Here is a 12,563-nt window from a genome sequence, read left to right on the forward strand (position 1 = left end):
TATTAGCATCCGTTACAAGCCTACTGACTCCCACAGCTAGCGACCACTTTGTCCCACCCGACTTCCAGCAAAGACTCTATTCCATTCACCCAGTTCCTCTGCCTCTGGCACATTTAAACCAGTGAGGAGACTTTCAGTCCAGATACCTCTGAAATGCCATCCTCACCTATCTCCAGCTTCTGTAGCTTTGAACATTATCGGTCACATTACCTTTACCTTCAGGACTCTCCTCTGCTGTTCAACATCAAATTCCTCCAATGACTGTTCTTCTATTCCCCCCCCCCTACGCCCACTTCTGGGGGTCACCAGGATCTATCCTTAGCCCACCCACCTTCATCCCACTTCCAGTCAGAAACTAACTTTTGGGACCATAGTTACTTGTGTCCGAATAGATTGCTAAACTCCTCCTCTATCTCTAACCATCTCCGATCTAAAAGGATTCTGTTACTCTGAATCTAGTTTCTTGCACACATTTTACTGTAGTACCTTAAGCCACTGGGCCACAGCCTCAAAACTCCATTCATAATCCCTTTCAAAATCTCCATTAGGTCTTTAATCACCTCTCTGATAGGCTCATCTCTCACTCAGCATTCTGAATCTACCACTGCATTGCTTTGGGAAATCTTTCTACATTAAAAGGGTACTGTGCAAGATACTTCAGCATCCAATTCTCAGCAGATGTGTTACATTCTGGACTGCAATCTGCCTGAATTATTCTTGCAGCAATAATACCCCATCTCCCAAAAGGGTTTGGGGGGGGGGGGGGGGAGGCAGGGGGCAAGTGAGGAGGGAGGAAAAGGAAAGGGGAATAGTGCCAGTTGGCCCAAACTTACAACTGGTGTTGAAATAAAATCAGAAATGCTGGCATATTCTGGGCTCATATACAGCTCATTAGAAACACAAAGGAAGAAGCTGTTACAGAACCCAAATCTCTCGCCAGAACACCAATGCAAAGCTGCAGGGATACAATTTTTAACAGGCAGACCTATTCAGCAAAAGAACTCTGGCAAAAGAACTGAGCCAGAAGTATTACATCATCACAACTTCTGAACAAAAAAATCCCAAGGGCAGCATTTGCTGGTAGCGATTAATCACTTCCGGCTCCTTCCCAGAGTTCACACTGGGTACTCAGCTAAGACAACTGGCCCAAGTCACACAAACTACAGCACTGTTCACAAACTGAACACCAACACTGCACAGGTTGATGCAATTCAGATGAGGAGCCACCATTACTGCACCCTGCTTCGATCAGCGTACTTACATCAACGTGAAGCCAGATTCCTTGCTTCTCACAGACATCTGCAATTTCAGGCAGGGGATCAAATGCTCCAAAGACAGTTGTTCCAGATGTAGCATTCACCAGGAATGGAACTGCACCCTGAAACAAGAACACAAACTTTAGACGTACTGCACATCTTTAATATGACAAACCACATTCAAAGTAAATGAGGCTCCTGCTGCTGTTCTATGCCCTCCCTGAAATTGATGGATTCTATGATACCACCAAGAAATAGTACCCACTTCATTCCTGACCAGCAATGTGAACACCATACTGCCAGAAAACATCGCTCTCTCTATCAGAAGCATCTACACACAAAGCTCCCAAAACATGGGCTCCAAACAACAAGAAGCCAAACAGCAAATAGATTAAAAAACTAAACATGGCCTTTGTTAACTCCACTCTCATGCACAACAGGAGACCATGGTTTCACCGGCAGGTGGTAAGAATGGGCTCCCTCACTTCTGCCCCTCTACGCAGGTGCCCCTCAGGGCTGTGTCCTAAGCTCCCTCCTTTACTCTCTGTATACCCATGACTGTGTTGCCACCCACAGCTCCAATCTGCTAATTAAATTTGCTGATGACACTACACTGATTGGCCTAATCTCAAATAATAATGAGGCAGCCTACAGGGAAGAAGTCATCACCCTGACACAGTGGTGTCAAGAAAACAACCTCTCCCTCAATGTCGCAAAAACAAAGGAGCTGGTTGTGGACTACAGGACGAATGGAGACAGGCTAACGCCTATTGACATCAATGGATCTGGGGTTGAGAGGGTGAACAGCTTTAAGTTCCTCAGCATATACATCGCCAAGGATCTCACATGGTCTGTACATACCGGCTGTGTGGTGAAAAAGGCACAACAGCACCTCTTTCACCTCAGACAGGTATGGGCCCCCAAATCTTAAGAACTTTCTACAGGGGCACAATTGAGAGCATCCTGACTGGCTGCATTACTGCCTGGTATGGGAACTGTACTTCCCTCAATCACAGGACTCTGCAGAGAGTGGTGTGGACAGCCCAGTGCATCTGTAGTTGTGAACTTCCCATGATTCAGGACATTTACAAAGACAGGTGTGTAAAAAGGGCCTGAAGGATCATTTGGGACCCGAGTCACCCCAACCACAAACTATTCCAGCTGCTACCATCCGGGAAATGGTACCACAGCATAAAAGCCAGGACCAACAGGCTCCGGGACAGCTTCTTCCACCAGGCCATCAGACTGATTAAATCATACTGACCCAACTGTATTTCTACGTTATATTGTTGTACATACTATTAATTAAGCATTATTATAAATTGCACATTTAGACGGAGACGTAACGTAAAGATTTTTACTCCTCATGTATATGAAGGATGTAAGTAATAAAGTCAATTCAATTCAACTCAATTCAATTTTATTGACAATTGTTACACTGAAGAGGTGCTAGGACTACTCAGAAATAGCCACAAATTGTACATCTTTCCAAGTTCCACTTCCTGTCATTCCACAGTAAAATCATCAAATCCGTTCCTCCCCTCCACAAAGCTTGTGCTGAATTCAAAGTAGTCAAGGAGTTGCTACCAGCAGCCTCAATGTGCCTGCCTGGTAATGCAGGGGCAACTGATTTAGCTGGAGAAGCTTCTTATTAATAGACACACAATAGATTCACAGGGAGATCAGAGCAAGCAAGAGTGCTCAAATGAGCTGAGAGAAGCAATAATGGGGGGGGGGGGAGGAGTATCACTGATGTTGGAAGTGGGGCAATGTGATCAGAGCAGAACTAGGCCACTTGACCCATCAAGTTTCATCATAATTTATTTATTATCCTTCTCAACCCCATTCTCCTCATAACCTTAGATGCCCTTACAAATCAAGAACCTATCAAATTCTGCTTTAAATATACCCCAATGACTTGTCCTCAACATCCACTTGTGGCAATGAATTCCACAGATTCACCACCCTCTGGCCAATGATGTTCCTCATCTCTGTTCTAATGGGATGTCCTTTTATTCTGAGGCTATGCCCTCTGGTCCTAGACTCCCCACTATAGGAAACATCCTCTTCATATCCTTGCTGTCTAAGTCTATCGATATTTGATAAATTGCAATGAGATCCCCCCCCCCCCCATTCTTCTAATGGGAAGATACAACAGAGTAGCATCACACTTTAACATGTGGAACCTACCTTGGACTTTGCAATGGAAATTTGCCTTTCCAGTTCTTTTGGAATCATCCTCCCTCTGTTCAACAGAAAGGTAATGTCAGTTCAAGTATAGCACAGGCTGTCCCAGTAATGGAGAAATGCTCTAAGGGACGATTAAATAAATAACAACAAAGTATATAGGCATCCGTTAGTCTCGTGAGACCATGGATTTGCACCTTGGAAGGTTTCCAGGGCGCAGGCCTGGGCAAGGTTGCCCAAGCTGTAAGCACTAGGACCCAAGCAGCTTGGCACCGGTGACGTCGCAGAGCAATGTGTTGTTAAGTGTCTTGCTCAAGGACACAACACGCTGCCTCAGCTGAGGCTCAAACTAGCGACCTTCAGATCACTAGACCGGGGCCATTATCCACTAGGACACACACCAACTCATCAAGTATGCATTGTAGTATAAAAACACAGCTTTAATCCTTTATCATTTCTGCTTACTTGGGTAAGAGTTGTGGGCCTGAAACATTACCGGTTCTCTCTCCACAAATGCTAGCTGACCTGCTGGGTAATTCTAGCAGTTACTGTTTATATTTCAGATTCCCAGTATCTGCAACTTGATCATTTTCAAGATCAAGTTTTCACGTTTATTTATCACATGTACATCGGAACATACAGTGAAACACGACATTTGTATTAACAACACAATGAGGGGTGTGCTGGGGCAGCCTGCAAGTGTCACCAAACATTCCAATGCCACCATAGCATACCCACAATGCTTGGCAGAACAAAACAGAAGATAACCAATAGCAAAACAAGCCCTGCCTCCCACACGCATACACAATCCTCTAACATGAGGACAGGCAGTCTTCTTCTGGCTTCAGCCTGCACTGGACTCTAACGTGCAGACATTGCACTTCAACTTCCTCAGTGGACTCACAGTGATTTGTAGACTTGGGGCTCCAGCCAACGGGTCTTGACTTCCGGATTTCCAATACTACTCTCAGGACTCAAACCTCGGCATTGACCCCAAGGGCCGATCACCAAACACCAGGCCTCAAATTCCAGACTCACTAATGATGGGACTGTAGCGGTGTGCTACACGCAGCGCTAAAATAACGACACGGAGTCGGTAAACTGCAATTAAAGATGATTTTATTTGAACTTCACAGCCTTGCTTTAAAGCCTCCCTCATCCAGCCCTCCCCGGGCGCGGATGCTGTAAGGGACACGTACTCACAAACCCCCGCAGGCTTTTTCCCTTTGTTGTGGATCTGGCCTTTGTGCCTGCGCGCTGGCTATTTGTGAGCCGGTTCGAGTGCGCTAGGAAGTGGGTCGCCGCAGGACCTTGAACACTAAGCTTCAGACTCGCCACTGACGGGGCCCAGAATACTAGGCCTCAATCTCCAGTCTTGCTGATTCATGAACCCAAGGGGTGATCAGACCTCATTCTCCTGCCCTCACGGAACTCTGACTCTTGAACCTGGAATGTTTTCAATATGCATTGAAAGACTGGAATTTCTAATCTGTAATTTACAACTTGCAGTGATTGCAGCAATTCTGATTGGGATAAAAGTAACTGAGCCATTCCCTTGCGTAAGAGTTGTTCAAGTATTAGCCATAGCTCAGCAGATAACAGCTATGCTTCCAAGTAAAGGCACTCCCACTTGAGTCAGAATCAGTTAATATCACTGGCATATGTCATGAAATTTGTTGTTTTGCAGCAGTAATGCATTGTTCCTGTATCTCATCCTTGATAGCAGCAAAGAGATGAGGGCATGTTCTGGGTGGTGGGGGCCCTTCATGATGGATGTCACCTTTTAGAGGCCTGGATGCTGGGGAGACTAGTGTCCCTGATAGAATTGGCTGAGTTTACAACTTTCTGCAGCTTTTCCCCAATCCTACACAGTGGCCCCTCCGTACCAGAGAGTGATGTAACCAGTTAGAATGCTCTTCACAGTACATCTGTAGAAATAACCGAGCGTCTTTAGTGGCAGACCAATTCTCCTCAAACTCCTAATAAATATAACCGCTTTCATGCCTGACTGGACCATAACCTAAGCCAACAGTCTAGTCCAATTTTGAGGATACTATATTAAATCAAGGACAATATGATCAAGTGGAGAGCAAATTTGCCACCCAAAAAAACTCACAGACCACCCTCTATTACATTCTACTCCAGCCACTATATCCAACAAGCTCCACCATTGACCCCTGGCCCGTGAATTGCTCAATCCCCAGTCTCTCACCTCCCTCCATCACTCTCTCAAAGATTTGCCGTTTTACTTCCTGGTACAGAACACGATAGCTTCACGCTAAGGCATTTCTCTAAGGCCTTGGGCCTCAGTCACTACTGAATTTGCAAGTGGCAGACACACAGCCAATATGACAGAAAGTACTCCTCTGAGGGTGTTGGTAAATTTCAGGGACAGCATATATTCAGATCATCTTTAAGATCTGGGGTAAAGACCCAATGTGTCCTCTGACCAAGCTATGATTTCCCAATGTCTAAGTTTTTGCCTCAGACGGACTGTACCTCAGAGCATAATTTAATAAATGGTTGATGCAGACTCAGTTGGCTGAAGGACCCATTTCTGTGTTGTACGTCTACGAACACTGCCATTGTAAAACTTACTTACTGCCTGTTACGCCGCAGCCATTTTGAGCAGAAATGAAGGTCCTCCATTATAGAAGGATTTTTCATTGCTGTTTCCATAACAATTGTTTTTTGACCAGTCAGGAGTTTTAGTATTGAGCTGAATCCCCAAACCTGGAAGACAGGTGGACCACTCTTAGTCTGACCTCTACCCTTTGACCTGGGTGACCCTACCAAGAGTCACAGCACAAAGCCCTGATACCAGCCAACGTAACTCTCCAGGTCATTGAGGCATGTAAGCCTCCAAACCACGACAAGTTGTGGAACTCTTGGAGGGCCATTTTAAAAGGTAGTATATAAATGCTGTTTTAACAGTAAAGATGGAAGGAGAGGGAGAGAAGATCCAAGAAGATGAACCTTCAAGCAGCTATACCAGGCAGTTAATGTGCAACGTTAGTATGCCGAGACTCACCTTTCATCTGCTTTTACTACATACACACTGTCTGTGCCCAGACCCTGGAAGGCAGCTCCTTTAGTGACAGAGTAATGGCTCTGTGGAGGAGGAAAGAATGTAGTTATTCTATAGATTGGTCACCATCATAGAATCATACGGAACAGAAATGGAGACTTCAGCCCACCATGCCCATAGCCAACATTAATGTCCATCTACGTTCATATCACGTGCCAGCATTAGGCTTATATCCCTCGACATCTTTCCTATCCAATGCATTTTAAACATTGTAGTTGTACCCATCTCTACCAATTCCTCTGGCAGCTTGTCCCAGATAACTACCACACTCTGTGTGGGGGGAAAAGCAGATCTCCTTTAAAATGCCTCCCCTCTAACCTTAAACTTGTGCCCTCTAGTTCTAGACTCCCCTACCCTGGGAAAAGGATTCCGGCTATCTATCCTACCCATGCCCCTCAGTCTTAATCTTCCACAAGGTCACTCTTCAGCCTCCTATGTTCCAGTGAGGACAAACCCAGCCTATCTTATCTCTCCTTATATATACAGCCCTCTGTTCCAGGCAAAACCCTGGTGAAACTCTTTTGTATTCTCTGTTGCTTCTACGTCCTTTCTTTCATGTGGTGACCAAAACTGTAGACAATATTCCAATTGCAATACGCTTTAGTGTCTTTTTCATTATCCTATTCACCTGTGTGATTACTTGCAGCAAGGTACAGACTCACTTAGAGTCTCTGCAATTTTGTCAATGTTAGGAAATTAATAGAGGAGAAAAGTAGAAACTTGCTGCAAAGTAAATCTCAGAAGCCACTGTACTAACATTTAGCATGGAACTTTAAAAATAAAAGCAACAAATAATGTATAGCATTTCACATGACTATTTGCCTCAAGACAACACATTTATCATGAGCAGAGGCCTAGCTGTCACGTCTAACTTTAGCGTGGCTCAAAATAAGTGTACAAAGCAAAATACTTCTGGTAACATACAAACTCAGTGTTGAAAATTTGATCAGTGGAAATTCAGCAAGGCAATTGCCTCCGCTACTCATTTCCTAGCAAATTTAGACATCACCAAAGTTCCAAATGTTAGTTAACTTTTTAAAAGAAACTAATGTTTACTTGCTTTTGGTTAGAAGGTGAAAGACACAGATTGTATTATTATTGAGCAAGTTGTGTGGCTGGTCTGCATTATATGGGAGCTGGAGTGTGTACAGAGTGAAAGGAACTCAAGTGATTTAAAGAATGACAAGAGTAGAAATGGATAACAATGGAGAGAGACTGCTCAGAGGGAAAAGCAAGAACAATAAGGCAGTTCCTGTGGGGGTTGCAGTGGCGGGGATTTAAATTTTCAATCCAAGGTGGACCAGCAGGCATTTTGGATGCAAGAACCAGTCAGGGGCTGGCTATCCACACAAAATGCTGGAGGAACTCTGCAAGGCTTAGTCTGAAGCTTTGAGTCTTTATTCCCTTCCATTGATGCTACCTGCCTTGCTGAGTCCCTCCAGCATTTTGTGTGTTGCTCAAGATTCCCAGCACCTCCAGAATCTCATGTTTATGAGGGGCTGGGTATCCTGCAGCAAGCAACTTACCTCAGGACATCTCAACTTTCCAAGCATACAAGGTACAAATCAAAGCTGGGACTGAATATGTGCCCAGACGAGTGTTGGTACCAAAACACTCAAGAACCATCAAAGACAAATCAATTTATTCGACAGACATCCAACTCTCTATACTAAATGCCTACTGTCACTCGGGCAGTGTACAATCACAAATGCATTGCATTTATTTGCTTCTGCTACTCTGGCAGCATCTCCAAAACTGTGACCTCTGCAACCAAGAACAAGGAAAGCAGATGCTCAAAAAAAACCACAGTCACAGACTAGTTATACTTGAACCCCACCCCTCCAAAGTCACTGGATCTAATCTCTACCACCATCACATAGTCTGCTGCAATTCAGGGTGGTGACACACCATCTTCAAAGGCAATCTAGGATGGGGAATACATGCCACTGACAACCACATCCTGAAAATGAAATAAAAATCCTCTGGATTAAGAAGTTCATTGCTTTAGACTGAAAAATATTACATGACAGAAAAATAGCATGAAGAACCACTTAGACTACAACTGGAATACTCAAGTGCCTCAATTTCCAGTCGATTTGAAAAGGTAGATCATGCTCAACAAACTCACTGATTTAAAAAAAACCTCATTTATCAGTGTTATTGATAAGGATTTGGACAGTAACTGATAAATACAGCTACAGTACATTTGAAACTCATTGAATTGAGATTCATTTGACTTGATTAGAAAGCTGCCAATTGGCAGCAAACAATCGGGGCAATGTAGAGGTGCTCAAATTGGCAGGAAACACCCATTAGTGTTCTGCAAAGATCTCATTGAGGTCTCAACTATTCACATACTAAGCAACTTCGATAACATCAACTTCTATCCCCTCTAAATATGCAAATTTCTTTTTTTGAAATAGTGAAAGCTAAAACAAGTAGGATGTCCTAAGAGAAATGGGTCCATGTATATAGACTAAACTGTCATAAAAGAGCACAAAAAAATTAATGCTGGTCTTCTATATCCGAAGGAATGGAGTGCATGAGGTCAGAAGTTATATTAAAGGTAGAAACCTTGGTTTAGCTCATTCCTGAGTAATCACAGATTTACCAGAATTATACAATGACTCCAAGGATTGATTAGAGAAGCTAGGAATGTTTCCTGGAATTAAAGTCAAGGGGCTTTTTATTTATTTTTTTAAAAATCATCTTAAGGACAACTTGTAGGCAGTGGAGTGAAACTATTTCTACTGTTTGGGGAGTCTACAGAGTGAGGATGTAGACTGAAAACTAGAGCAAGGCTTTTGGGAATGAAGTACTTACACAGAGTTTTCCAAGAATTTTAAATTCTCATCTTCAAACTATGCCCTGGCCCTAACTTTGTTTTTCATAGAAATGGGCAAGTTGTCTCACAAACCAGCTGTATCACTGAATAGTAGAACAGGTTTGGAGGGCTGGATGGCTCTCACCTTCCCCAGTTGTTGTGTACATTGTTGCAGACCTCCAGATTTATATTTCTGCTTTTTGATTTCAAAGTCTAATGGTGAATGCAAATCATTTAATTGTCTCACTACAGATCCTAGTGGGGTCTTGCATTTCACCTTCCTCCCTTGACTGCACATCCCAGAGCAGTCACATCTCCCAATTCAAATGGCTTTAAAAATCTACTACATTAGGGTTCCTGTTAACTCCTCAAAACTGTGTGAACTAAAGGAAGACTCAAAGATGGCACCTCCGGGGTGCGGCCTTGTGGGCGACTGAGGCGTCACGGGAGATGGAACATCAGGATTTTGTTGCTGCAGATGTATGGATGGAGGTCTCTGTAGTCAAGCAGTTGCACTCTCTCTCTCTCTGAGGTGGGAGAGTTTGCTGCTGATTCTCGAGTCAGAGAATCTCAGAATAAAAAGCGACACGGCAGACTGTAACATCATAACAGTGACTGTCTGCCTCCCCTTTTGCTGTGAAAATGGGTGACATCTCCCTGTCCCTTGTTAGTGAGAGAGCGAGCCTGTGGCATGTCACACTGTTGGGTGAACAGTAGATTCTGCTGACGGCAGACCCCAGTCTCTCAGTTTGTGCTGTGCTGTTGGGTGCCGACACTTTTTGATGAAATGGGTGGGGGAGGTTGATGCACTGATGCTTGCGTGGGGGAAGGGGCAAGAGGGGGCTTTGGGGTTGTCGCATTTTCTCAGTCGATCATTCTTTTGGCATTCTTCTGTTTTACACGGATGTCTGTGAGGACAAGTATTTCAGTTTCTATACATTCTCTGATAATAAACGGAAACGTTTGAAATCTGTGCCAACAATTTACTAATATTGGTAGCTTCTAGCTGTTTTTTTCTATTTTTGCTTGTTTTACTGTTTTGCCTATTACTCTCTCAAATACAGGTGCAAAATAATCTACCTACCATTCTCTGGAACTGAGTTATACAGACAAATTATTCCAAAATGGAAGTGTGCCTCACAAGTCTTTACTGGAGTCTTTTGAAAACTGCAAACATAGCCTGGTCTGCTCAACAGGCTTAATCCCAAATGGGATCAGATTCTTTAACCTGCAAAAACATCACAAGTGACTTCCCCACCCCAGCAACAAGTATCAACTCAAAATGATTGGAATATTGAGAAGGCAAACATTCAGGCATAGTTTAAAAGAAACAACAAAGACAAAATACTGGAGGAAATCAGTACGTCAAGTTGCATCTTTGGAGTGGAATAAATAATTGACATTTTGGGCCAAGGCCCTTCCTCAGGACTGAAAAGGAATGGGGGGAGGAGGAGGGGAAGGAGTACAGGCAGGCAGGTGATAGGTGAAGCCAGATGAGAGGGAAGGTGTTGAAGTGAGGAGCTGGGAGGTGATAGGTGGAAAAGTTAAAGGGCTGAGGGAGGAATCTGATAGGAGAGGACAGTGGACCATGGGAGAAAGGGGAGGAGAAGAAGCACCAGAGGGAAGTGATAGGCAGATGAGAAGAGAAGGGGCAAGAGGGAAGCCAGAATAGAAAAAGAGAGACGGGGGAAAAGGGGAGAAATTAATTGGAAGTTGGAGAAATCAATGTTCGTGCAGCCAGGTTAGACAGAATATGAGGAGTTGCTCCAAACTGAGACTGGCAGTGGAGGAGACCATAGACAAACATCTCAGAATGGGAATGGGGAGTAGAATTAAATGGTGACAGACAGAGTGAAGGTGCTCAATGAAGTGGTTCCCCATCTAAGTCAGATCTCACCCATGAGGCCACATTGGGGTCGCCGGAGACAGACGACGAGTCTGACAGACTCACAGGCAAAGTGTCATTGCACCTGGAAGGACTGTTTGTGGCCCTGAATGCTGGTGGGGGCAGGGGGAGAAGATGTACGGGTAGGTGTAGCACCTGTCTTGCTTGCAGAGGTAAGTGCCAGGAGAGAGATTAGTGGGAAGGGACAAAAGGACAAGGGAATCAAGGAGAGAGAGATCCTTGTGGGGGAAGTGAAAGATATGTTCAGTGGTAAGACCTGTTGAAGATGCAAGAAGTTACAGAGAATAATGTTTTGGGTGCAGAAGTTTGTGGTATGTGGTATGTAACTCCATCCCTGTTATGGTGGTGAAAAGATGGGATGAGGACAGATGTCCAGGAAATGGAGATGTGGGTGAGGGCAGAGGAAAAGAAACCCTGTTCTTTGAGGGAGGGCATCTCAGATGCTTTAGGATAGAAAGCCTCATCCTGAGAATAGATGTGGCGGAGGCAGAGTTTAAACAAATTTTCAATGAGTAATTCAGTAAATGGCCACTGAAACAACCCCACTAAAACTCACCTCTTCAGAGGTAAAGATCGCCATTCGTGGCAGTTCCCACAGGCCTCGTTTTTTAACTTCAGGGAAAAGCTTGTACCTAGCCACATTCATAGCATACATATTGGACATGGAGCCTCCTGAGGACAGACAAGTCACAAATAACACCAAATATTTACATATAGTTAGGCATTACATCTATATTCAGCTCCCTATGTTAATTGTTTGCAAGTCGCAAACATAGATTTACAGTCTGTAACAAACTACTATCACAGTGAGTTGTGTACAAGGGTAATTGATAAGAGTAACTCTATGACCCTCTTCCCACCCCACACCTCTAACCCATTCCTGGTATGGTTGTAAAACTGAGCTATTGGAACAAAGTCAAAACTTGCAATTTAAATGCCATGCACCTCTTTATACTGGCTATCACACCATTTTATCTTTCGTTCTAGATGAAGGGTCTCAACCTGAAACATCGACTGTCTATTTCCCTCCACAGATGCTGCCTGACCTGCTGAATTCCTTCAGTGTCTTGTTAGCTAGTGCTCACCCTTCCAGTGACCAAATGGATCTAATTAGTGACCTGTCCTATTCAGCTCTCCAATTTAACCACCAAATGCTGGAAGTGTATTCACACACAGCCTTACAACGTCCATGACAGTAGTTTCTCCTACCTCAACACTCAATTCATTAAAAGTTGGTCTTGTTTCCATGGTAACACACACAAAAATGCTGGAGGAATTCAGCAGGTCAGGCAGCATCTACGG

General features: G+C 44.0%; 1 protein-coding gene across 3 annotated transcripts in view; it reads right to left on the reverse strand.

Annotated features, from left to right (window-relative positions):
• Nucleotides 1-12,563, reverse strand: part of csad (cysteine sulfinic acid decarboxylase) — a 53,018-nt gene that overhangs the window by 24,974 nt on the left and 15,481 nt on the right. For all 3 annotated transcript variants that reach the window (XR_012102035.1, XM_073071179.1, XM_073071180.1), the window contains exons 6-9: nt 11,818-11,933; nt 6,475-6,554; nt 3,447-3,501; nt 1,262-1,378 (exon numbers count right to left, since the gene is read on the reverse strand). Coding sequence is in view for 2 of the 3 variants with exons in the window: in XM_073071179.1 (XP_072927280.1) it covers nt 1,262-1,378; nt 3,447-3,501; nt 6,475-6,554; nt 11,818-11,933 (368 nt within the window). In the remaining variant the exon portion in view is untranslated. The remainder of the gene's footprint in view (nt 1-1,261; nt 1,379-3,446; nt 3,502-6,474; nt 6,555-11,817; nt 11,934-12,563) is intronic.

This window comes from Hemitrygon akajei, chromosome 18 (genome assembly GCF_048418815.1).
Source record: "Hemitrygon akajei chromosome 18, sHemAka1.3, whole genome shotgun sequence".
Lineage (NCBI taxonomy): Eukaryota > Metazoa > Chordata > Chondrichthyes > Myliobatiformes > Dasyatidae > Hemitrygon > Hemitrygon akajei.